General features: G+C 41.2%; 1 protein-coding gene across 1 annotated transcript in view; it reads left to right on the top strand.

The window, feature by feature from the left end:
* The window catches only part of LOC105927942 (calmodulin-lysine N-methyltransferase), a 75478-nt gene that overhangs the window by 22982 nt on the left and 26120 nt on the right, over nucleotides 1–26376 (top strand). The window contains exons 4-8 of the mRNA XM_036126074.1: nucleotides 2184–2244; nucleotides 5786–5837; nucleotides 12355–12418; nucleotides 19350–19416; nucleotides 23863–23937. Coding sequence (XP_035981967.1) covers nucleotides 2184–2244; nucleotides 5786–5837; nucleotides 12355–12418; nucleotides 19350–19416; nucleotides 23863–23937 — 319 coding nt within the window. The remainder of the gene's footprint in view (nucleotides 1–2183; nucleotides 2245–5785; nucleotides 5838–12354; nucleotides 12419–19349; nucleotides 19417–23862; nucleotides 23938–26376) is intronic.

Here is a 26376-nt window from a genome sequence, read left to right as displayed (position 1 = left end):
GCTGTCAGTTGCAGTGATTTAACCAGGTCCTGAAGAAGCAAAATAGCCCAATAACCATCAAACCACTACCACCACGTTTCGCTCTAGGTATAATGCTAATTTCTGAAATGCTGGGTTAGTTTTCCTAAATGAAACAGGATGTAAACTTTAAACTTTCAACTCATCGGTCTAAAGAATATTTTACTTAAAATCTTGTGGATCAGCAAGATGTTTTATATTTTTTTATACTAAATGGGAGACATGGGCCTTTGTGTTAATTTTGATCAGTAGTGGTTTCTACCTTTGAACTTTCCCATAGATGTCCTTTTTCCCCCAGTCTCTTTTTGTTAATGAATCATGAACACTGAGCTCAACTGAGGCAGGTGAGGTTTGCAGAGCTTCAGATGTTGTCCCATTGGTGGATAATGGTTTTTCCCAGGGTTTTCTGGAACCACGAAGCCATAGAAATGGCTTTGCAACTGTTTCTAGACTGTCAGTGACATTGTTTCCCATGTGGTCATGAACCTTTTTCAGTTTTTCTGGGCTCAATGTACTGCTTTGTGAACTCTTTCTGCCTACTTCACGTTGTCAGATAGGTTCTCTTTGAGTATTTGTTTCTAACCTTCAGGTCTCACAGTAATCAGGTTGGGATATAGAATGGGCCTAATCACAGTTAATTCATCATTTAACATAGAGCCAGGTTGGTTTGGTATCTACTCAGGACGTCTGTTTTTGACGATCTGAAGCATTTAAGTATGACAAAAAGGTGAAGAAATATTTTAGGGGCAAATACCTCTTAATAGAAATGCAGGACTTAAGAAGCGTTACTCATAATCTGCAATTGTGGGCTTGGAGACACAGATGGTGTAGGAAATCCTCGAAATATAAACAGACACAGTTACGCTGGGAAAAAAATGCTGCAGAAAAATGAACATTTTCAGTGTATTTACAGCGTATAGCGAAAGTTGTGATTAGCTCTGCTCTCCGTGAACTATACAGCTGCTAAACTGGCTCGTGCAACACTTGACATTGTGAGTTTTTCCGCGCTGCGTGACAAGCTCCTGGCTGAGTACAAATGAGAAGATGAAATATAAAATGTCACCGTGGTTCATGTCTTGATGCTATTTACCACTTTACTACTACTGTGTGTGTGTATGTGTGTGTGTGTGTGTGCTGTCACACCACACTTGAAAGAGTTTTTTTTTTTTTCTAATGGGGAAAAGGAATATTTGGACATTTTATCAATAGGCATTATTAAATCCTGCTTGCTTGAGCTAATCTTGGTGGACCGGAGCGAGGGTAGCGGGAGAGTTAGAGAAATGGTGAATAGGGGAGAAGGAGAGAGCAGGGATGTCTGCCCCATGAGGTGATGAGAGACCGCCTGTAAGCCGCTTATTATATCGACTACCACCTTTTCTTTCTCCTCCACCAGCTCCTCTTAGTCGTTTCTCCAACTTATTCTATATCCTCCCAGTCTTTCTCCTTTTCAGAAACTTTGCCGCGCAAACACACGCGGAGCCGCGGACGCACACACACACACACACACACACTTCTACACACAGGCAGCGCCAAGGCGAACCTTCTTGTTCAAAGCCAGAAGCTGAAGTTTTATTCAAATGAATGTTTACTTCTTTCGCTGCCAAGATGTGCATATTTGTCTCTGGTTGTGTTTGTGTGTGCAATAAAAAGCAGGGAGGAAATAGTTCGGAGGGAGTGTGTGTGCGTGCGCGCCCGTGCCTTAGTGTGTGTTACATGCACGGCAGAAGGAGAAGGGCTGACTGTAGGTGATAAGCCAGGCAGGCCTGCACACTGTGATTATCACACACCGGACGCCCTGTCTCACACACGCTCGCTCCTACACACTTGCATACACAATGGCCAACGAGGGAGTGTGTTGCAGGGATTTAGGATAGACGGACGGAGAGACAGACGTGCAGACAGAGAAGCCTTGGATCACAGGCAAGGTGGAAGCCACAACAGAAGCAAATGAACACAGACTGGAAAACACAATGCCTCCCTTTATGTTCGACGGAACTGCCATTGTGTTTATTTGGGTGTTATATCAATGGTGATGTGCTGTGATGTGGAGACACAGCGATCCAAGTCTGTTTCCACACCAGAGATGCTTCGTTCGTGTCGCTGGGACATGACATCTGTCTGGCATTTCGATTTGCTGATTTCCTTTTTTGCTCTCTTTGCTTCAGGTGTGTGGCCCTCTGAGGAGGTGATGGCACATTACTGTCTGCAGAAACGACACATTTTCAAGTGAGTTTTTCCTTTTCCCTCCAAGTCTCTTTTCTAAATCCTCAGTCAGTCAAATTATTAACAGGTGTAGTAGGTGTGCGTCGGAACCAAGGTTTGCTCAGGTTTAAAAAAAAAATGCACAGTTTCAAAACTGCTGACGTTTTCAGGTTCAGCAGTTTAAAGTGGTTTCAATGAGATGCAGGGAAAAGTAACCAGTTTCTCTGGCTGTATAGACCCATTTACAGCACAGCACCGGCGAAATGGCGGCTAGCCTGGTGTCATCAAGGTACAATGAGTACGTTATTCGTGAATGATCGTGAAGCTTACTGTAAAAATAAACTAACTTTAACAAATAGAAACCAGCATTCAGATCCGTGGACAGTTACTGACTTGGAGAAGTGGCCTGATATTTACACAGACATGTCCAGGAAGTGACATACCATGATTTTGACTCTGGGTTTTGTGTGCCAACGTCTTTTCTACTGAGAAGTATGTCAAAGCCAGCACTAAAGCATATTACATATCATGGCAATGGAAGAGGCGATAAATTTAAAAACAATAAGCGAGACCAAAGCTACTTTTCCATCTTTGCCTCAGGTCTCTGGCTTTGTTAAGTGTACACAAACACAGAAGCTACGTGAGCAGGACTCTGCCAGTCGAGCGACGTCTCCCCCGTTAATAATGCATACACAAAGGCGTTTATTCATTAGCCATGAGCTAATGCTACGTATCCAGATTTAACTGCACGAAACTGTGTATTTATGCATTGCAAACAGTGGTTTACAAAAACCAGGGTTTCTAGTGAAATCAAAGAGGAGACTGATAACCTTAGCTGATGTGAAATAATTTTTTAATAGTGTCCTTGGTCCAATCCAACTGCTAGCTCAGTGGAAGCCAAAGCCAGCTTCAGCAGCTCTCAAATGATCGATCACCCCTTGGATAAGCGGTAAAACTTAAGTCCTTCCCCAGAATATTGCACCATGCAACCATAAACACAACAATCTGACATATTGATGCAGTGGTAATAATTGTTTGGTGTTTGATTTAGTCCCTCTTCCTCCTATGTTGGATACATAATGGGTATCCACTGCCTTAAGGCTAGTCCTACAGGCGCACAACTTCCTGATGACGTAGGCTCTAACTGGGTCTTAGCAGCACAGAGTTATAAAGAATTAACCATTCCCCACCCGTTGCCAGTGGGGGAGGCCAGTGAGAAACAAAAAGCAAAAAAAAAAATATTCTAAACTTTGTCCTTGCTTGTAAGAAAGACACATTTAGCTGTTTGGAAGTATTTGCAGTTGTGAAATACCAAATAATCTTGCAGTCTAAGAAAAGTAAACCCTTTAACTGCTTATCAGCTGATATCTCACCTAACTTGGTGATAAATTATGTATGTTTGCAACATTTAAACATTTTTTTATAATTCTGTTGTGTCAATCCATAGATGTCAGTGCTGCGTTTGAACAGTTGATCATAACATCCTGAAAGATTGGAAGAGTGGGCAGGATTGTCTGGTACTGTGGTAAAGTGGTTCAGGTTTTATGTGACAGACCAGGACTACTTTGTGTCATTTGGTAAACACAAACCCATGTGGTTCCTCAAGGTTCAGTTGTCAGGCCACTTTTATTTAACATCTCCCAATAGCTCAGATTGACAATTCCTACAATGTCTCTCACAATAACTACGCCGATAACAAACACTTTGCATTTCCGAGTCACTGCTTGTCCAAAATCCACTGCAGTCACTGAATCAGGCAGTCCAGAGCATCTATGAATGGATTTCACAGAATTTCCCCCAGCTTAATGAAGAAATATCCTGAAGCCAATGTTTTGGTCCTAACAATGCGAGTTTGGAGATAAGATCTGGTTTCATTATAGACCTAACCTTTATTTTCCACTACCAAATAACATTTATTAATAAATTGCCTATTCTTCCATCTTAAAAAACATTGCCAGAATAAAGAGTTTTCTATCAAAATTAGAGCCATAAACTGTTCAGTCATTATAATGCAAGGACGAGGAAAAGTTGGTCATATATCCCATCAGTCTCCTAAGTCCCTGGTTGTTAAAGAATATAATGTATTATCGTTTTGACAGTCTGTAGCAGAGTTGTCAAAGTGGGGGTCAGGACTCCCCGGTGATCACGAGAGGATTTGATGCTGATATGCTAAAAATATTCTGTGTTCTTTTATTTGTAAAACCTGTACCAAAGTATAACTTTAGAAGGTGCTCAACATTCCTCATTTTGACACACGGGGAAGACCCTGGTCTATAGAGCAGTGAATAGTTTTGGGCCTAAATACATTTCAGGTTTTCTGGTCAGCTATAAGCGATGTGGAGCCCTCAGGTCTTCAGCGGTTCCAGGACCAGAAGTAAACTGGGATAGGCATCATTTAGTTTCTGTGCTCTTCAGCTCTAGAACCGGCTATTGTTGTTTTCTTTAAATCAGGACCAAACACATCACCGTTTACTGAAGCTTAATCCACAGAGGTCAAAGATGACCTCATCACTTTATTTCAGGCAGGTCTAAGCTTTTTATTTGTTTAAATTAGAATCTTCAGTTTTTCTTCTTGATATGATGTGTAAATCTTTTTACTAATGTTTCGGTGTGTTTGCGGTTTTTAATGCGTTCCTCTGTTTTCCTGTAAAGCACTTTGAATCCCACTTTATGTGGAAGGGGAGATGCAAATTTAATTGCATTGCTTTTAGCTGTAGGAATAATTGTCGCTTTCCTTTTTTAAAACAAAAACAATGAAATTATGTTTTCCATTTTTCTGCAAATGCCACAAAACCATGATATTTTTACACAAGGTTATCACACTGTGAGAATCTGACACAGGCCTACTCAGGAGATGTTTGCTCTGTATATTCTCTATATATCGTGGGAAATCAGCTTTTATTTCACGTAAACATTTAGCACTCTGACACGGGAGCATTTTCTGCGCCTCCTGCTCTTTTTCCCGTCGCGTTGTCTGCCGAGCATCGGGCTGCCCTGTGGCACACGGCTAAAAAGCGCCCAGGCACTTTTTGATTTCCACTCAAGGTGGAACGTCACCCTTTGATTTCCTGTTTTAACATTCAAGAGGCGGGAGGCGAGGAAGAGAGGGTTATTGATCAGAGCAGCGCAGTGAAGGTCAGCAGGAAAGGGAGGGAGGCGGGGAGGGGGATGAAAGAGGACAGGGGCAGGAGATGGAGGGGCTGGGGAGATGAAAGGAGGAAGAGGATGAGGAGAGGGGTTGAATGAGCATACAAGCTGCACGACTCTGTGTGTGTGTCGCTACTCAGATATCCTGCTGATTGAGCTTGTGCTTCTCAGTGTTCAGCATTCAGCTTTCAAGTTGATGGTTGAATTGATATTTCTCACCCCGCTGTGTTTACTGTTTGTGTATCTGCCTGTGCTCGTAGGGCAGTATGCCGGGGCGTCTCTCTGTATCTGCGCAGATCTACTGTACAGCACGTGTGCGTTAGTACTAAACCGCTGTTTTTTTTTTGTTTTTTTTTTGCCTCGCTGAAGTGAATCTCGCCCCAACTCGCCTCTCTTTTTCCTCTTCTCTGTTTCCCAGGGGTGCAGTGTGTGAGTTAGGAGGAGGTATGACTTGTCTTGGTGGGCTCATGGTAAGTAACCCCCACACAAACGAGCCGACTTCTGCAAGCAAAAGCGTCTTGGTCTTTCCTAATACAGCTAATCATCAGCAATCATAATACACACACTATGGGGACGCAGGGACCTTATCTATTCAGACAGCATCATTCACGTCCTCCTTGCAGGAATGCTTATTTAGATTTGCCAACCTTCAGGAGAATTTGTATGCAAATGCTTCACTCACATCAGTTTAATAAAGCTACTCACTTGTGTTCAGGGTTTACCGTTAGATTCACAGAGTACCAGATCATGACTGAGTTAAGCTCCATATTGGCTGAATTTTCCCCCGGATTCTGCATGTAGTGTATGATGGTAAATTTTTTAACATTAAATGATTTAAAAGAGAAAGAAAATAGTATTTTTTGGAATGGTTTGTGGTGAAAAAAAGCCACAAACCATAGACCCCTCACACACACCTTCCTAAAGTAGCACACCAAAAGTGTGTAAGAAAAACATTCATTATAAATGCAACACATTTTAGTAGCAAGGTGTCTTCCTGTGAAATGTTTAGTTTCAGTACCATGAATGCAGTTCCCAGTGGTATTGAAAAATTAGGACAGTCCATTTATTTCAGTTATTTATTCAGAAACGTTTAGATATGGCTGTCTAATTATTTAGTTATCTCTGAAAAAGTTACTAAATAATATATCAGTTAAAACTTGCTTTCATTGTTAAACAAAAGATATAAATGAGAACATCTTCCAAATGAGGAACAGGTTAAGACATCCTACCACCTAATAGCTATTGTTACCCACCATGGCTGACATAAACCTATTGTAGAACATCTATCTGTCCGTGCCATCATTGTGAGGAAGGTTTGCCCCACTCCTCACTTCAGCTCTGAATTGAGGAGTTTATTGCTTCGTCAGCTGTTTTAAATCCCCCCGCAGCAACATATAGAGATCAAGATCCTGGATATGTCCTGTTGCTGCGTCCAGTTTGGCTTTAACTTGAAGCTTTATACAGGTTGTCTGAAATTGCCTTTAAAGGGGACATATCATGCTTTTCGGTTCTTCCTTTCCACACTGAAATCGTTCTGCAATGTTTTGGTCTAAATTCCTCGTTAATCTATCCCCAGTTTCCCTATTTTTACCCCTGTTCTGAGGTGCGTCTCAGAGCAACTCCTTTTGGTACGACCTCTTTAAGTATAGAGGAAGCACTTCACAAACCACCCCCCTCCAGTTCGCAGACTGATCCACTCCACCCCTTTCGGCCATTTCTGGAGTATGCTGGGGAACCGTGTAATAGACAACCAAACATTTTGACGTATTCCCTTGCAGCTTCTGCATCCTTCGGCTTGGACTACAAAATCGCTCCATGAAATAAATAAGTTGGATTGGCAAAATTGGTAAGCTTGAAGTCCATGACCTTGTTCAGCAGCTCCACAGAAACATTGTGAAGTAATTGTTAAAAACAATCTAATAGAGAACAGAGAAAACTGAATGGGTCGAAAAAGGTGTCCCGAAAAGAGTATAAAGATATCTACGCAGCTCCTGGACAGACTACATTAGAGTTTTATGCACTCCTAGAGACTCCAAGCACACAACAAAATATATTTAAGTTTGCATGATATGTCCTCTTTAAGTACAGTAAAACACTATATTATTTATGATGCTTGTTGCTGTAAAGCATCCCCAAACCATGACACTTCCACCCCCATGCTTCACAGTTAGTATTTGGTTTATGCCAAAAGCACGTCCTCTGTTCTGGTGTTCATATAATTTAGTTTTAGACTCATCTGTATAAGAAGAACATGGTTCCAATAGTCCTGGTTGTTGTTATGTTCTCCCTGGCAAACTTTAATTTGCCCTTCTCCTTAAAGAGCAAATGTTTCTTCCTTGCTCATCTTCCATTGAAGATAAAGGTGTGCGGTCTCGTCCTGGTTGCACAGGCCTGCACTTTTATATATGAGCATGAAAGAACCGGCTGTAGGGCTTGCAATGACATTTTAGCGTTTTTGGAAACCTCTCTCAGCATCTTGCGGTCTGATTTCTAGATGAACTTGCTTGGACAGTGAGACCGGAGGTTGTTAGAAATTTTACTGTTTTTCTCTTGTAAAGTATTATCTATACATTAAAATGGCTGATTTCAAGTTCTTTAAAGACTTGCATACATCTCTTGTGATTTACTTCTCACCAGCAATGTTGTTTTCATTTATTTTACAGAAAAGTTTAAAAAAGAATTTTCTGCCATTTTTATTGTTTATTTATACCACTTTAATTTTTCAGAACTTTTAAAATTTGAATTAGATATCTCTGTGTATGTACGCTGGGGAAAAACATACAGACGGTTTTAGGTTGTCCTAGAACCGTCTGTATGTTTATGTCTTGCCAAAGTTTATCGTGACGGCTAAAATTATTCATAGAATTTGAGATATGCACATGAACAACTGTCTTTTCTCCAAAGCAGTGAATCTTAAATAAACACACCTGCTATCTTAAAAGCTGTCAACGATGCGGTTGCCTAACGCACTCTTCCACACACATGTGGAGACACCCTGCAGTCTGTCAGCTATAGGGTTTATTAGTCAGAGTCTTAAGGGGCCCTCCACATAGCAGGCTCCGCTGTCCCATCGATCTGTTAGATGCCAATGAGTGTGTGTGTGTAAAACGGCGAGGTTTATCTCTTAGCGGTCAATACACCATGTTTTGACATTGGTGGTCTGAGATGGAATCCTTCCTTCACACCTCTTCCTCCCCTCTTCCCTCCTTCATCCGTCACTGACACCACTTTCCCCACATTTCTTGGTTTTTCTTAAAGTTTAGTGCCAAATATCATCAAGTGTTTGGCTGCTAATTCTCAGGGTTATTGTAGAAGTAAAAATCAGTATAAAGATGTGATGATATTATCTTTTTCGGAAACACAAACCTTTGCTTTCATTATAGACTAACACCTCAGCGCCCTAATAGGTTCTTGTCCACCAATGAAACTTGTAATCCAATAAAACATCTTTTGGGCAGTTTTTGATTCTGTATTACCTTTTTAACACTTTCCTAGTAGAAAGGCAGAGAGAAAACACTTCTCACCTCTGAAAGAAAGTAAATGAGTCCATATAAAAGGAATAGTTCTCTTGGCTTTTTTTTTAAAGATAGTGGTAGTCAGTATCTTTTCTGCAGTAGACTGCTGTTAGAATGATCTCGATCTAGAAAGTAAGGGACAGTAGCCTGTTTCAAAATGGATTTTTTATTAATATAAAACAACTCCAATAGTTGAGTTGGGTGTAGTAACTAATTTTTCTGATTTCAAGAAGTCGGACATGTTCTTTGAATTGATTTACCTAATCTAACTGTTCTTCTAATTCAGTCTGAAATGGAAACCTATCTCTGAAACCGTAGCTACATTTCCATGGACAAAAGTAATTGGGATAAAGGGCTGATCAGAATAAAAATACGTCATGTAGTAAACAAGCCAATTGTAATATGCCGACCGACATGCATGTAAACGCTTGTCAGGACCAAGTTATTCTGAATGTGGCATGTGCATGTGCACCAGACATAAACGTGACGTATTTCCGTGCTGAGTGGTGGAAATATGTCAGGAAGCAATACTGTCTGTGCTCACGATCCAACATTTCTATTGAAAACATTAAATGTGTTCAAAGTTATTGTTTATTTAGTAACCTTTCAACCATAATTAGAATCTGGTGCAAGTCCAGCCTGGGAGCTCAGAAGACAAACTGTTTATTATTTTTTGTTGCTCAGCAAAGACGGAAGTTCTTCTTCTTCTGTGTTTTTTAGGGAAATCTGATAACTGCGCATGTCGGAGTTGTTCTGTTCTGAATAAAGCCAGGAGCATATAAATGTAATATAAATCAAATTGTGAACTTTGTCCATGTAAACATAGCTCTCGACATCTAAAACTGGACTATTTTTAACGTGATTCAAACATTAAGATAATTTCAAAGATTGATTAAGTTGATGCTTGGAGAAGTATTAGACACAATCTATGTCTCATTAGCTATGTTTACATGCACAACATTTCACGATCGGATTGAAATGTATTCAGCTATGAAACAGAAAGTTATACAGTTTATATGGGCACACAATCAATTAATACGATCATAATGTGCGTGTATGTGCACTTGGTTTTATTAGAATAGACCCACTGTGACGTGCAAAGTTATCAAATTTCCCTCTAAAACTACAGAAGTATTTCCGTCTTTGCTGAGCAACTCCAGTATTGCAACTCCAGGCTGGACTTGCACCAGGTTCTAATTATGGTTGAAGCATGACTGAATACGTGATGTTGACGTGGGATGCACATGCACACTCAGGTCAGTTTGCCACATCCAGAATAATTTGATCCTTACAAGCGTTTACATGGATGCCGATCGCATTGTCAATCAGAATAAACCACCTGTCTCATTTGGATTACAATTTCGATCTGATTGACCTTAATCCGACCACAATATTCTGATTGGTGTGTTTGCATGACACATTTTTATTTCGATCGGCCCTTTATTCAAATTACATTTGTTCATGTAAACATAACTAATGAAGCAAAGGTTCGTAAACTCGTCTCGCTGTTACTTCACAATATCAGATTGGCAGATTTTGTTAGGTTAGTAAAAGATTTATATGGCTTTGCCATCTAACATTGGTTATTCTCACAGATTTCTGACCTCTGACGATGAAATTAGCTGAGCTCAGATTGCTGCTCATGCATTGACCAGCTGGACTCCTGCTCTCTCAGCTGTGTGCCCTGGTTCTGCCTGAAGGTGTCATCCTTTATTTTAGCAGATGGTGGGACGTCCGGCACCTCTCTCTGTGACCCCCCCCCTCAAACACCCTTCAGGGTTTCAACATGCGTATCTGTGCATATATTTCTGTGGACAAATGCATGTGTGCGTTATGCTGGTTTCAGAAGAGGTTGTGCTCTTTTGTTTATACTATTTAAGCCTAACCGGAAGTGGAGACATTTGTTGGCTCCTCTGCTAAGCATGTGTTGCAGTGGCATAATCCCACCTTTGATTTCAGCACATTTATTCAACGAGGCGGAAGAAGATAATGTTTTATAACAAAATCATGGGTGACACAGTTGTTTTTATTGCTTACAATCAAGAAATGTAATTAAAGCCATTTTTACTTTACCATTGTAAATTGATCACATTTCTCATTTTCCATTTATTCTATTATATTCCACCGAGCTGTTAGTAGTATGAGGCCTGTGATGGCATGGATACGTACTATGCAGCACTTTCTCCTTACTTGTGGTTGGAAAACCTAATTTGAGAATGATTTTGTGCGCTAGGCCTTTAGTCATAATACTTTGAATTTTCTAAGATTCTTAATAACTTATTGTTTGGAGAAGAATGTAGTTAAATACAGTGACATGCATTTGGTCACTAGATAATTAAGCGAGACGTGCTAGGATTCAGGAAAAGAACAGTGGTCGTGTGACTTACATGTGTTATACAATTATTGGCTAGATCTTATTATGTTACTGGCTTATACAGTTTTTTATATTATCTGCAGGTTAATATGTCATTGGCTTTATTATATTTAAAATGGCCAAAATTACTGCATCATCGGATGCTCCACTGTGAAAGTAGAGTAGTTGAAGATCCCTCTTTCTGGAGAAATTCTGGATTTATTTTCCTATGGCTAATAATAATATAGTACTGGCAGTAAGGACAGTGATAATTGGACCACTGATGATTTTATTAAATAACAATTATTTCTTAAGGAGGAGGAACGGTATTTCTGTATTTTCAAGTGTTAGATTATGTTACTGTAATACAAGAGGAATTTCCTATAAGTCATTTTGCACGTCTTTACAACAAATTTGACCTACCGTGAGACGCAGACGCACTCTTTAACAAAAGCCAGCAGCCTGACATACACTTGCCGATATAAAAAAAAAAAAGAAGGCATTTGTATAGAGGGAAATGTCAAAAGCTGAGTTTATACCAGAGCACACATCCCTCCCTATCTACATCTCCCTCACACACATCGAAACGCTGGAGCTCTCCATTCTCTCAACTCCCTCCGTCTCTTTCGCCTCGTCTTTTTGCAGTCTGCTCTGCAAAGTTATATGAAGGGCATCAGGCAGGCCTGGCGAGCCGAGTGCAGAGTGACAGCGGCGAACGGAGTGATGGCTCGGCCTGATAAACACCCAGCGTCAAATGAAAAGGCTCTGCGCTTGCCATCATCCCCTGTCACAATGCAATTACCGAACAGAGTGATAGCAAGATAGCAGGCCCCCACCGCTAGCCACAATGATAAAAGTATTGACTGATTTGATTGAATGATTAAAATAATGCAGACATAAAAATGGGGTGAAGATAGAGAGGAAAATGGCAGGGAGAAATGGAGAGACGGAGGGTGGCGTGGGCCGGGCTGCCAGGAGTGAAGCTTTGTAGATATGGTTATGTCATTATTGTGTGCGTGCGTTCAGATGTTTGCTTCATCTAAGAGTGCTTTTTGGTTTTGTTCTTTTGTTCCGTGTTGTTTAATTTCTCCGTCTCTTTCCTGTCTCCCTGGCTCTCAGGTTGCCATTTCTGCTGACGTGAAGGAAGTTCTGCTATCAGATGGGAATGAGAAGTCCATTCAGAGTATCCTTTTATCGTCCTCTCTCCTCTCTCTCTGTCGCTCCGTCTCCGCTTTGCTCCATTAGCTCACATTTATTCACGTCTGATCATACAAGTTTGTTTCTGCAAAAGCCCTTGCTTTTCTTTTGTCCTTCAGTGAGATAGTTTAGCGTTTGATTATGTGGCCTTTAGATACTAATCGAATAAGTCTATTATGTGCAGGAATGTTTTTTCTTCTGTCATTAAAATGCACAAATTCTAAAGGGGAAAATATTTTTTTATTCTTGTCTACATGAAAAATATCATAGCAAACAAAGTTCCAGTTAAATATTTACTGTCCTTCCTATCAGTATAAAAAACTTATTGCAGCTGATCTCATCTCACGGGTTTTATTGATCTGTGGTCCCCACCGACCACGAGAGGCTTTGCAGCCAAAACAATAAACTATCCAATCCAAGGTCCTGCATCTTTGGTAGGAACGGTGGCTTTTCCGTTTCTGGGTCTGGATGGTGTGTTGCCTTCGCCGGTGTTTGTCAAATATTATAGGAGCACAATGGAGCAGGTGATTATCAGCCAGATCAGTGGAATATTTTTGCTGCCTTTGATTAATTGTAACTAAGAATGCAATTGGGAAAGGAATGTTTTTTTTCACTGCCTGATGTTATTCAGATGAAAACTTTTTATCCTTTTGGTCAGCTAGAATGACTAAAATTATTTCTATTAGCTGAGGGTCAAAATAAACAGACTTTTTTATTTATAACTTTTGTCAAATTTAGAAGTTTGCTTACATGTCCTTAGTGTCCTTTAAACGCTATGACTTAAATATAGCATTTGAATTTTCTTTAATAGGTTTCTCACAATAGGTCACTGTAGTTAAATTTTTTTGGGGAGGAGGAGTGGAATGAAAGATTTTGGGCAGTCTGGTTTTCTGCATTTGAAGCTGCAGAACCTCTTGTCAGAAGGCAGCAGGCTGGACAGTCCATGATGGGGATGGGAGGGCTCTTTTCTGGTTGTCTGAGCCCTGGTCATGCAGTGTCTGCCAGCGGTGTCATGGATGGAGGGAAGAGCTGTCCAGATGATTCTCTCCGCTGTCCTCACCACTCTCTCTACACATTTCCAGTCTGAGGCATCGCGGGTCCCAAATCAGACAGTGATGCAGTGATTACTTGCGCCCATTTTAGCGACTCCATCGGCCTGTAAAGGCCTGGAAAACAAGGAGACGCATCCGAGGTGTTGCTTTAGTATTGCTGCAGGTTCCCAGGGCAAATGCTCCTTCTTCAGGCTGTTTTCAGTGATAGAGTTAAAGCAAGGAGAACACGTTGATAGCTTTAAAGATTTTAACCGCAGTCATATTTTTACAGCTTTGATTGCATGCTTACTAACGGCTTCGAGCATCTCTGTCAGTGGAGGGAGGGTGAGGCTTGATCGTGTTTGAGCTCTTTTGCACTGCCACCTCTGTGAAGGCACCTCGCTTATGATTTATTTGTCATCAATACTAATCCAGTTATTTTATGAAAGTCCATTTGCATTAAACCTAAAGCAATGGATAAGCAGAAAAATAACAACACAATTAGTACTATGAATTGCCCGTTTTATCTTACTCACCAATGACAGTGCAGGCTCTGCAGTCTGCCTTTTCTCAACAGAAACTAATATTTTGTCACAACGCAAGTTTCTGCAGGATACTTTTGCTTCTACATATATCTAACCTCACAAATACAGCCAAAGTCTTCAATTAGCTCACCACTTGCTCCTCAAGTTGTTTTTATCTTGGACATTTTGCAGAATCGCAATACCTACGCTATGCCTTTGTTTTGATTATTTGGCTCAGAAAGTTTTGTATTGCAGTGCCTAACAATTATGCTCTGGCAAAATTTAAAGAAAAAGCTATTTTTTGGCTGCATAAACTTGGTTCCTTGGATTTGAATGTTATAAACAGTCTAATTTGTTTTTCAGCTGACACCCCCCCCCCCCCCCCCCCATGCTGATAGCTCTCTGAACAGTGACTTACTCTGCACAGTGTGCAGAGTAAGTCACAAGACACAGACGTACTGGGAGCTGTAGCATAGCCTAGCAATTACATACACTTTTTCAAGGAAGACTCAGATTCATTAGATTCATTAGATCATTAAAATAATGTGGTCGGAAAGTCTATGACACAATTTTACAAACCACACACATGAAAATCTGCCGTGGTTTTCAAATAGTGTGCAGCTGATATACAGTGGCGTGCAAAAGTGACCATGCCTCTTGAACCTTTCCACATATTGTCACATTACAGCCACAAACATGAACATAGTTTTATTTTTTACTACTAAAAAACTCAATTGCATTGTGCAATAGTATTCAGCCCCCCTGAGTCAATACTTTGTGGAACCACCCTTTGCTGCAATTACAGCTGCAGGTCTTTTAGGGTGTCTCTCCATCAGCTTTGCACATCTAGTGACTGAAGTTCTTTGCAAAACGGCTCAAGCTCAGTCAGATTAAGTGGAGAGGGTTTGTAAACAGCAGTTTTTACATATAGCCACAGATTCTGGATTGGGTTCAGGTCTGGACTTTGACTGGGCCATTCTAACACATGGGTGTGTGTGTTTTTTTTTAAACCATCCCATTATAGCCCTGGCTTTATGCTTAAGGTCGATTGTCCTGCTGGAAGGCGAACCTCCGCCCCAGTCTCATGTCTTTTACAGACTCCAACAGGATTTCTTCCAAGATGTCTCTGTGTTTGGCTCCGTCCATCTTCCCATCAACTCTGACAAGCTTCCCTGTCCCTGCTGAAGAGAAGTGCCCCCAGAGCATGATGCTGCCACCACCATATCTGACAGTGGGGATGGTGTGTTTAGTGATGTGCAGAGATAGCTCTCCGCCACACATAAAGTTTTACATTTTGGCCAAAAAGTTTGACTTTGGTCTCGTCTGACCGAATCACCTTCTTCCACGTGTGTTTGCTGTGTCACCAACATTGTCTTGGTAGGGTTACAACTGGGCCATACTCTTTCCATTTACAGATGATGGATTGAATAGTGCTCCGTGAGATGTTGAATGCTTGGGAAATCTTTTTATCACCTAAGCCTGCTTTAAACTTCTCCACACCTTTATCCCTTCCTTGGACTTCATGATGCCGTTTGCTCCCCAATATTCGCTTAACCGACCTCTGAGGCCGTCACAGAGCAGCTGTATTTGTACTGAGATTCGCATGGATTTTTAAATCAAGCACGTTCTGTGATCGAAAGAGACTGAAAGCTCAGAATAATAAAACAGATGTACTCAATTTAGCTTTATTTTTATCTGCTGAATATGTTTTTCTCCCTAAGTCTGAATGAATAATTCTCCACACCTAAGAGGGCTGTTTTAACAGTAACCAAAGGTATGGAGCATTCACTGATCGGCAAACGGTAGGATTTTTCTCTTTCCTGTCTTCTGGTTATTAGTCAGGGCCGATCAAGCCAAAATTGGCCAATGTCCTCTGCCTTAATAATCCTTACTCATCGTTGTCATATAGAAATTGAGAAATAATGCATCCCGGTAGGATGTCCACAGTCTGTCTTATTAACACGTTTTTTTCCTGAGTGAGAGATTTTGTTTTTCACCAAACTTCCAGTCCGTGACAGACTTAAACGTTTCGGCCCTGCAGTCAGAGCTTGTGTTGAAGTGCAGAAGCATAGCAGGGCCACCTCTTTCATCTTGGGGTAGAATCAGAGGAGGGGGCACCTACCAATCCGGGCTGCCACACAGCCAAGTTAAGAGCAAAGTAATTGCCATGCTGTCAGATTTAGTTTGAGAGTTTATCTAATGCCGAGGTTAGGGCGAGAGCTTGATGCGTTCTTTACAAGTGCGAACAATCAAGGTTTGTTTAAAATACTGTTCTTCTTGTACTTCAAGTTTGGACCTATAATTATGTTTTTAGGAGAAATTTTTAGGGGAGATTTTCGACAACATCTATTCTTCAAGCAGGGTATTGATAATTTTTTTTCTGCTTGATAAAAAAAAAAAAACATGCTTCTCTTTTTATCCACAGTTCATATTTAAAATCCTCTGTTTTTTCATCCCTCATTTCATTTCATTTCAATTTCTTTTTTTTCCCCGCAATCCGTTTAGATCTTGCATTAATCAATGGGCAGCTCCACAGACAAGAAAAAGAAGCCTGTTACAGTCGGTCGACAAACGAAGGAAATCTAAATACACATTTCTTCCCCATCGACCGATGCGGCTCTTCCAAATTTAGCCCCGCTAACAATATCTCTATCCCAGCCGGCTACAATGCGACTTGACTGATCACAATAAGGCCCAACAATAACATTATGGAGACTGTAAAACACACACTTGGACACACAAACAATACGCCATTGACCGGCTGCTTTGTTTCCTAGAACAAACACTGAGAGAGAATTGTAAGTGAATTCAGAGCGAAAATGGACCGAATACACAGAGAGCAGGGGAGGGGGAGTGCTGAGAAAGACTCAGGATTTGTCCCAGACTCTGCCAAATTGGTCCATTCACACACTTTGTGGTATTTCCTCTTGTTGAGGTCTGAGCCGTGTCCTAATGACCTCTGTTTATCTCACATGGCTTTATTTTGCGCCTGGCGTTAGAATAGAAAGTGATTTGGGGTCGTGATAGGGTTCAGATTTATACAGTGAAATAGATGAGAAGATATGAAAGAAAGAACTTGTGAACAGATGACTTTTTGTGACTCATGACGTCCTGGGAGAATAGATTTCCCCCTTTTCTTAGAAGTTGTTGACCTCAGTTGTTGTTGAACCCCCCCCCCCCCCCCCCCCCCCCCCCCCCCCCCCCCCCCCCCCCCCCCCCCCCCATAAACACACAGCGAAGACGGCAGGAACTGCTGCCGCTCTGACCTTGAATACTCATGCTGGAAATCAATTGAAATGTTCCATTAAGAATGATTGATGCATGTCATTGGTTTGCTGCTGCTGGGCCTCAAGTGATTGAAAAACATGTTTTTCCCCACTTTTATGCTCAATAATACTTAAATCTTTATTTGATTTTTGACTTTTTTTTATTTTTTTTACCACGGTGAATGTTTTTTTTCAGCAGGGGACAAGTGTGTGCATGTGTATAAACTTTCCCTAAAGGTGGAAACATGACAAAGTTACTGACAGCCCTGCCCTCTGTCCTTTCATCATAATGCGCAGCACACACCTGCACAGGTGTTCGGATTGTGTGCAAACAACGTGCATTTCTGCATCTTGAAAGCTCTTTACGCATGCATGACCTGTGGATTATTTGTGTTTTTCTGTGTGAGAGGCCTCTGAGATCTGTAACAGATTCACAGCTATCAATTCACCCATCACTTTTATCACTTGTTCCAGCCCCCTTCATCTATCTGTCTTGTTCTTTTCCCCTGCCTTTGTCAATTGGATTTGTCTCAGCCCTTTGCTGGCTTTAAAGACAAGGAAATCCTAATTGAATTGCTTTGCAACTCCACTAGTCGCTGTATTAATAGACAACTTGACATCAATCACCCTGCCTTTGTGTGTCTTCATTTCGTTTGTGTGTGTGTGTACGTGTATTAGACGTACACACACACATTTACACACACACAAATGGGGTGCAGGGGGGGGGATATGTGTTTCCCTATCTTTGGTTAAAAGCCTTTCCATTGATCCAGCAAGAAGCAGCTGGGATGTAGCGCTCTATCCCCGTAGATCAGTTCTGCTCACTCATGCCTTCCTCCATGTGGGTGTCAACCATGTTGTTTGTTTCCCGTATTTATTCCGTTTTTACGTCTTTTGATGCTCTCTTCAGCAATTGGACACCCACATTTACAATGAGCCTGCCGTTAAAGTTAAACTATGCAACCCCCTTTTAAGGAGCCGATTAGTAAACCTATTTTGTGCCGTAGTAGTTTGACAATTGTGTGTCCTTTATGTCTACTGGGTGGGAAATGAATAAAATTGTGCAAAAACAACATTGTGTTCTGCATTTTGTCAAAGGTGTTAATCTAATTGGCTCTAGTATGCAAAATGTCCGTCCGTCCATCCAAAAAACTAAACTAACAAAACAGAACCTGGAAGTCCTTATGGTCCATTTTTCTGGCTCCTGTCAACAAAAACAGAACATTTAACGAGAGCACCTTCACCTTGAACTTGACCATATCAGAATGCAGCACGTTAGAGCCCCGTGAATATTAGACTGACCCGTAATAATGTGACTGTGGCCAGGTGCAGTTGATATGCTGGTAAACACATCGCCTTTTAATGCTTGTGACTGCAGATGTAACACTAATGAAGTTGTGTTGCATTGTCACTTGCAACAGTTCCTATTTATTTACTTTTGCATCATTTATTGTACCATGCTTCATTGCCATGTTTTTAGGAAAGCTGTCTTACTTTGTTGTTATCTGGCTGTATTCCTACGGGGCTTTGTCTTGTTTTTCTTGCTGTATTGCAATGTATCGCATGTCTATGTAGTTTTGAGGTATCCCTGCCCACAACGAATTACAACAATAAAGTATATTTTGTCTTATCTGGCATGCCACTTTCTGAATAAATGTGAATAGTAATGTTTTAGTTTGTAGTAAACCATAATGAATAATCTTTATTGTCATTGCAGCATACATTCCAATGAAATGTGTCCTGTGCATTTAACCCATTCCTTGGGGAGCAGCGAGCTGCCACTATTCGGGGCCCAGGAAGTATTCTGGGGCTAAGGGTTTTGCTCAGGGACCCAAGAGTGGCAGTCTGTGGGAGTTGAATCAGGAACCTTGCAGCCTCTCCAGGATGCAAGCGCCCTGCTCACTACTCCAGCCCTGCCCCCGAACTAAATATGGTTATGTCATAAATGTGTAGATTCTGACTTTTTCAGTGTTGAACTATGAGTATGAATCTACTCAGTTTTATCCTTTGTGATGTGGACTTGGAACGAGTTCACATCACGAAAGCACATATGCATCATCCCTGACTGAGATGGATCCTTGACCGTGGGACTTCAGATGTTCGGGGAGTGGTAGAGAGAAACAGGCAGGCTGGAAAGTTTGGGTCGACACACGTTTCTTCAAGGTGAGTTTTTTTTTTGTCAGATTTTCATAATGGGCTTCTTATAGCCTCCACCACAGTAATCTTTAGTTTGATTTTCCAAATGTTACCACATCTATTTTCAACATCTCATACACGTTGGTGATATCTCTATCCCTTTAGACATGTTACAACCGTCAGTTTCATCACACTTTATTATGGTTTTGCATGAGAAATCAACACAGAATAGTGCAGAATTATAAAGTGAAAGATAAAGGAGACAATTAATAGAAAAATCTGGGTGTTGCTTGCATTTGATTACAGCTCCCTTTAATGTAACACCAAAGAATAAAATGCAGCACAACCAAATGCTTTCAGAAATCTCCAACTCAGTAAATAGAGAGAAACTCTGTGCAATTTATTTCCAGTCTAAATCAAGAAGTTCTCTGGGGAGTTTTTCTACAGTAGGAAATAAACAGCATCATAAAGACCCTGGAACAAGTAGAGGGGTCAGGGTCAAAGTTGTGGAGAAGTTTAAAGGAGGAATAAATAATTATGACACCTAGTGTTTAAAATCGCAAAAACACACAAAACAGATAGTGTCCAAATACACTTCCCACCAACCCCACTGAATATTTACTTACACAGGATATGTATATGATGTATTCTGTTCTGTTTCTGGTCCGCTTCTCTTACTGGCTTGCATGTTCGCAGGCTGCTGCTCTTTTGCCAAATTAAAATACCAGATGCTGCGCTCTGTTCAGGGAATCCTGGGAACTCTGATATGTTTGGTCAGGAACCAGGAAGTAAACACGGGCTGCACTCTGCACCGAAGTAGTTCCGGACCGTACCTCCAAGTTTGAAAGAAGGAAATCTTTACTAAGACATTGTTGATGAAGAGTACCATTTGTTTAAAGGGAATGTTACTTCCATCCCGGGCAACAAATGAGAATGATTTTGGTTGATTTTACTGTAATTTTCCTACCTATTGCTCCTTTAAAGCTGAATAAAAGCTGAAACACAGCAAACCGTCCAATTCAACAGAAAATGATGTCGTACCAATTAGAGCTGAAGTGAACGGGGTCAGGCAGACCGGCTTGCGGTTTTCTGCAGCGTTATTGTGTAGCTCCTACCAAGACCCCATGTTGTATTTTGGTTTGAGTTACACAGCATTTTTAAGCGCAATGCATGAGTCAGACGGGAAGAGAGACACTTTAGCAAAATATAACATATCCGCTTTGGGGAAAAATACAAAATGAAAACCCCAAACTGACTAATTTCAGGTTATAAAAATATCCCAGGCGTTGAAAATTTAATGAAGTACCATTCAATCCATCTTCTTAAAATGGAAAGAGTATTGCAGAACTGCAAACCCACCAAGACGTCCAGCTGTCCATCTGACTTTTGTGGAAGTTCAGTAAGAAAAAAAGTTATTGCTGAATTAAAGCTGCCTGAAGTCAAATTTGCAGTTTGCCAAAAGCCATTTATTTTTCGCAGCAATCATTTGAGGCAAAGTACTGCAGTAAGATGACTCTAAAAGTGAACTTTTAGCTTACACGTATAACATATTTGGTGGAATATTAACGCTGCTCCTCATCCTAACATGGATGAATTATGGTGATGGTGGCATCATGCTGTGGAGATGCTTTTCTTCCAATGACAAATTGGTCAGAGTTGATGGGCAGGTGGATGGAGCCAAACACAGGACAATACTGGAAGAAAACCTTTTAGAGTTTGTAAATGTCGAGACTGGAGCAGAGGTTCTCCTTCCAGCAGGACAACAACCCGAATACATGCAGCAAAAGCTACGGTGTAATGGTTTAGTGAAAGTCCTGAACTAAAGCCGCCTGACAATGTGTAGTAAAACTGTACATTTTCAATTCAGAAATCACTTTCCATACAATCTGATTAGATTTGTACTATTTAGCAATGAATGTCCAACACCTTCAGTCTCTTTATGTGAAAAGCAGGAAGAAATATTCACCCGAAAGAATAGCAAATATAATTGTAGCAAATGACTCGGGGACAGTGAAACACAAACTCTTGTTTTGCAAAAAAATGTTTTCCCATGCGTTGTTTTGTTTGCTTCCAGTTTACAATTATGCCCATAGTGTTAGTCTATCCCATAAAACCCCAATGAAATAAGGCATGAATGGCTTTTTAAGGCACTGTGAGATTTGCAAATATTTTTCAACCTTAAAGTACGGTGCTAAAGGGAAGAGCTGGACAGAAGCCGCAGACCGATACAGTAACATGTTTATCTGCCTTGTTGTAGCTGCTCTATTGTTTAAAAGCTTTCTTGTTATCACAAGTTTAACCTTTTAAGATTGCCAGTCTCCTGACATATGCTCCTGAAAACTGTTTAGCATAGTCATTGGCTGACATTTGCAGACGATAAACTGTGGAGTAGTTTTAAGTAAATTCATCCGATTTCATAATGTACGCTGTGATTTAAATGTGAGGTGGTCTTCGTATTGTTGCAGTATCTGAATCTCCTATATGAATTATATGTAGATGCTGTGCTGTGTTACTTTAGACTTTCAGCTGGAGTTGGTAGGCTCTGTTTTAAACAATCTTCTGTGACATGCATGCCGCAAACTAATTATTCAGCTTTGAAGTCTAAGCATGTGCATGGGATCATCAAAGAAAAGTGACCCTCTTTGACGAGAATCAATGGTCCAGAAAACATGCACACACTCCTCATATGCAAGGACAGGCTAAAATGAACCTAATTGTTGTCCCTGTCTCAAAAAAGCATTTTCCAATGACTGACTGTTTTGCTCCCCTACCTCTTTCTCCCTCTCTCTCCGTCTCTCCGTTCCTCGCTCCTGAGCATATTTACATGAGTGGTAGATGGAGTGAAAAAGTAAACGTATAATTAGGCTACATTACTTTGATTGTTTTCTTTTCAGATTATGCCTGCTGTCATCTCGGCGCCGCGAGAGAGGGCGAAGGGCAGGATGCGATTGTACAAGGGGATGGAGAGGGAGGGGCATGTCGCGCGATGTCGTTTGCACACTCATGCATATGCGCGAGCGTGTGTGTGTTGGGGCCTCCCACTGTGAATTGAGATTGTATTTCTAGCGGGGCCTAATGTTTTGTTTACTGAGTGTTAAGGGGAAGGAAAAAAAAAAGCCTAATTAATAATCCCCCAATCTGTCTGACAGTGTGAAAGAGAGAAAGGCAAAGTGGTGAGGAAAAAAAGAGGGGAAGAGGGAAAGCCGAGCTCCTATAGGAGGGCAAAACAGCTGCGGCGTTTAAAGGCGGGCGTCAGCAGGAAAGAACACTGCAGCGGCGAGTCCGGTTCATGGAGTCTGCCTTTAAAAGTGATATTATTAAGAAAGCAAGCCTACTGTCAGTTTTTTAAAAGCGATTGTGTGTAAAGATTAGCTTTGTTGCAGCTGATGATCTCACCTGCTGGTTTGGGAGTAAACTCACATGGAAGTTTTCTGTTAACCAAGGAACCAAGAGCCGGATATTAGCGGCTATCTAAATGTTCAATGTTTTCGGTATACGGTGTCTCTTGTCAATCGTAATTACTTTCTACGATGCAGACGACAACCGTAGTCTCTGTATGTTGTCATGGATGCACGGACACCCAAACAGATCAGTTTGTTTGTGAGCTTGTAGAAATCATACAGAAAATGAGTGAAGTACAATTCGTATGAAGCAGCCAAAAAGCGACGGACTCAGGAGGCTCAGGTAGCAGATTGGCCAATTTCTAACTCAAAAGGTTTGTGGCTCCGTTACCAGCCTCTTCACATGTTGAAGTGAACTTAGCCTGGAAGCTGAATCCTACAAATGCCCTGACGAAGATATCAGATTGTATTTTTTTATTTCAAGAAGGTATACTTATAGGAAATCCTGGTAAGTCAAAAATTACTTTATACTCCCGCCAGGTTTAGCTCATCATGATCAACAGAAATAATAACATCAGTCTGTGTGTAATTAAGCTATATAATGTCCACTGAAATGAACACGTCCCCAATTTCCTACTACTGGTATTCCAGATATATGGAGAAACATGTATTGTTTAGTAGTGTGGACGTTCTGAATCGTTACATTCGAACTGTGGCCCCGGAGCTCATTTTCGGCAATGTTCTCAAAACCCAGAAAAATAAAGAAATAGAAACACCGGGGGGGTTGAAAGGTAACCTGTAAGAAGGTGGGCTTTTCTCGGCATGTCTGTGTTCACAAGGTATAAATGTCAAGTGTCATGTCAGGAGCTCCCTGGCTTTATCCCGCAGACGACATGTCTTCCTCTCCGATGCTTTCTCCCGGTCTCTACTGAGGCAGAAAAACAGTGGGGGTCACACAGAGCGAGGTGTCAGACAGCAAGAAGCTCCGTGCTGAAGAGGAAAAGAGCAGCGGCGGTGGAGGAGGAGAAGACGAACACAAAGAGCTCCCCCCCTCTTCCATGTTGTGTTTTATGAGGGCTGGTTGTCTTCGTTCACCAAATACTTTAGTCTCTGTTTCATGTGTGCGTTACAGGGTGCTTAGGTGGGACTGTGAGGTGGACATTTCAGCGCTGGAAGGTCACTTTGATACCATCATGTGTGCAGACTGGTACGTTTACTCACACATACACACAGTACACGTCCCTCTCTGTATGTGTCTGCTCCTCATGTTCACTTTCACTTTTGCATGACAGTCCCTGGGTGACCCCCCCACCCCCCCACCCCCTCCCTCCACCCCACCCCCACCTGTGCCTGGACCTTCCCCTTATTCGGCCACACGCTCTCGCTCACACATGCATACATATGCTCCAATGCCCGCATGCATCCATTTTACACCAAATTGCCTCGTTTTCATGCTTAGTGTCCCAGCAAATGGATGACTTAGGCAAATTGCAAATAATTGCGCCTTGACAAGAAAGGAGACTCTGTAAGATAAAGGAAGCGTCCAGGGAGGAGTGGAAACGGAGATTGAAATGGAGAGATGGCGCAACATAACCACAACAATTAGTCCATCAGAGATCATAATGCAGACGCCCGCGGCCATCCAGAAACCAAATCCTTCCGTCTTTTAGCGAAAATGCATACCATAATGGTGGCATAAATCGAAAGGCACGTGCACAGATTAATCCATGGGGCATTTTGATGAAATAGATTTTTAGCAGAGTTTATATTTCAAAAGTACAGGATTTATGTATGTTGCAGTGTGAAGTGTAGTGTATCTGCCTAATTTGTTCGTTGCCTCTCTTGTTTTTCTGTTTACACTGTTTAAATGTTTTGCTTGACTGAACTGTGGGGCACTTTTGCCAACTTCTGTTGTTTTTTTAATGTGCTGTACAAACACTGTAAATTTGCATCGAGATGCAGGGTTAAAGTTTAAAACAATGGTGTTCCTGTGTCTACGTAAGCTTTGGGGTTTTTAGATGAGGACAGAACAAACTGTTTTATTACAAGTCCAATGGTCAAAAACTCACAGCTCCGGGTCAATTTAACAATCCATACTCAGGTTTTGCAGACACACTTTGCCATTTCTATTCGTCCTATTTCCATTTTTTCCCCATAAACAAGACATTTTTGTGTAAAACTGTCTGAACCATTGTGTATCAGATCAATTTTCTTTTGGTCGTTATACAATTTTAACAAATTCCAAAAAATATCACTTCCAACTCTAACACATATAATCGGGTTTATTTGTATGTTATTTTAAAGCAGCAAAGTAATAAAAACTCTAGTTCTGATCGCTGTAAGTCGACAGTTTTTCTTTTATTTCATGGCCAGATGTGAGATTTCCATACGGACACTATGTTTAAGGGCAACTTCATCAATGAGTGTTTTTATGCCCCATAGTGGCAACACTTAATGATCAGTTTTGCAATTGTATCTTCAGATCTTAGATTAGGTTAGGTTTGTCTTGGATGGACCTGGGTGAAGAGGCGGGTGGAGCTGTGAACTTTTCATCACATGGAAGTGAGTCTGTTTCAATGGGAGGCTCAGAGAACCCCAAATAAGTGATCAGAGTGCGTTGTGAATGTCTGACAGAGGAGCATGTTTGGGAGATATCTCTGCATTGGTTTTTCTCATCCTCCAAGGGAGGATAGAGACCGGGTCTGTTCCAACTTTCAAGGGCTCACACGTAATTTAGGAAGAGTTGCACCGATTGGAACCGCGGATTAGATATTTAGCTTCATGAAGTCCGTGAGAAGCTTCTGGTAGTTTAGTTGTCTAAACCATGTGCCGTATTTGTGAATGTGAAGAGGACATAGAAGTAGCGCTTTAGGTCGGTACCGGCACTTTTACATTTTTTCACTCAGCATCGGACTTACCCTTCCTTTGTTTTTAAAGCTCTTTTGTTTTTCACCTTTGTTTTTTCAGTGTTTTTTTTTCTTGTCTATGTTAACAGCAGAAGGCTTGAAGGTAATAAAAATGGCTTCATGGTGCCTCGAATATGTCCAATAAGGAATTGATTTAGAACTGGCTTTGTTATTTTGTTCTTTTGGATTTCTGTACAATAAATCTATTGCTCTATAGATTGATGGATAGCTCTATATAAAACAACATTACCCATGTTTCTGTCCCATATTTTTATGATATTAAGGGGAATACAGCCCTTTTCCCCCCACCTAAAGCACTGCTTATCACCTTGACCATGAGTGTTGTGGGGTATAGGATGCACCAAGAATGCGTTGTATCCTCTTTTCAAGACAAAGCTGAGCATGAGCCCAGTGTGACTAAGACTCTTCCACAGCTACCTCTTGTCACAATCCTGTTTGATAGATTAAGATAAATTAAATCGAGCAATAATTGTTTTAAGTGGACTCTCAGTGGTCTGGGAGCTCGTCTTTGCTTTTTCTTGCAGATGACTAGGTTCTGTTGTCATCTTCGAGATATTAAATTTAGCGTTCACTTAAGCTGCCAAGTGTGAAGCAACAAGCATGAGAGTCATTGCGCCTCAAGAGCGAAAGGAGATGCTCTCAATGTACCGGTTCAAACACATTTGGACCTCGGTCCGGAGATATGGATCATGACTGTGGGAATGAGTTCCTGGTTACAA

Source organism: Fundulus heteroclitus, chromosome 22 (assembly GCF_011125445.2).
Source record: "Fundulus heteroclitus isolate FHET01 chromosome 22, MU-UCD_Fhet_4.1, whole genome shotgun sequence".
Lineage (NCBI taxonomy): Eukaryota > Metazoa > Chordata > Actinopteri > Cyprinodontiformes > Fundulidae > Fundulus > Fundulus heteroclitus.
This window is presented reverse-complemented; position numbering and strand designations above follow the sequence as displayed.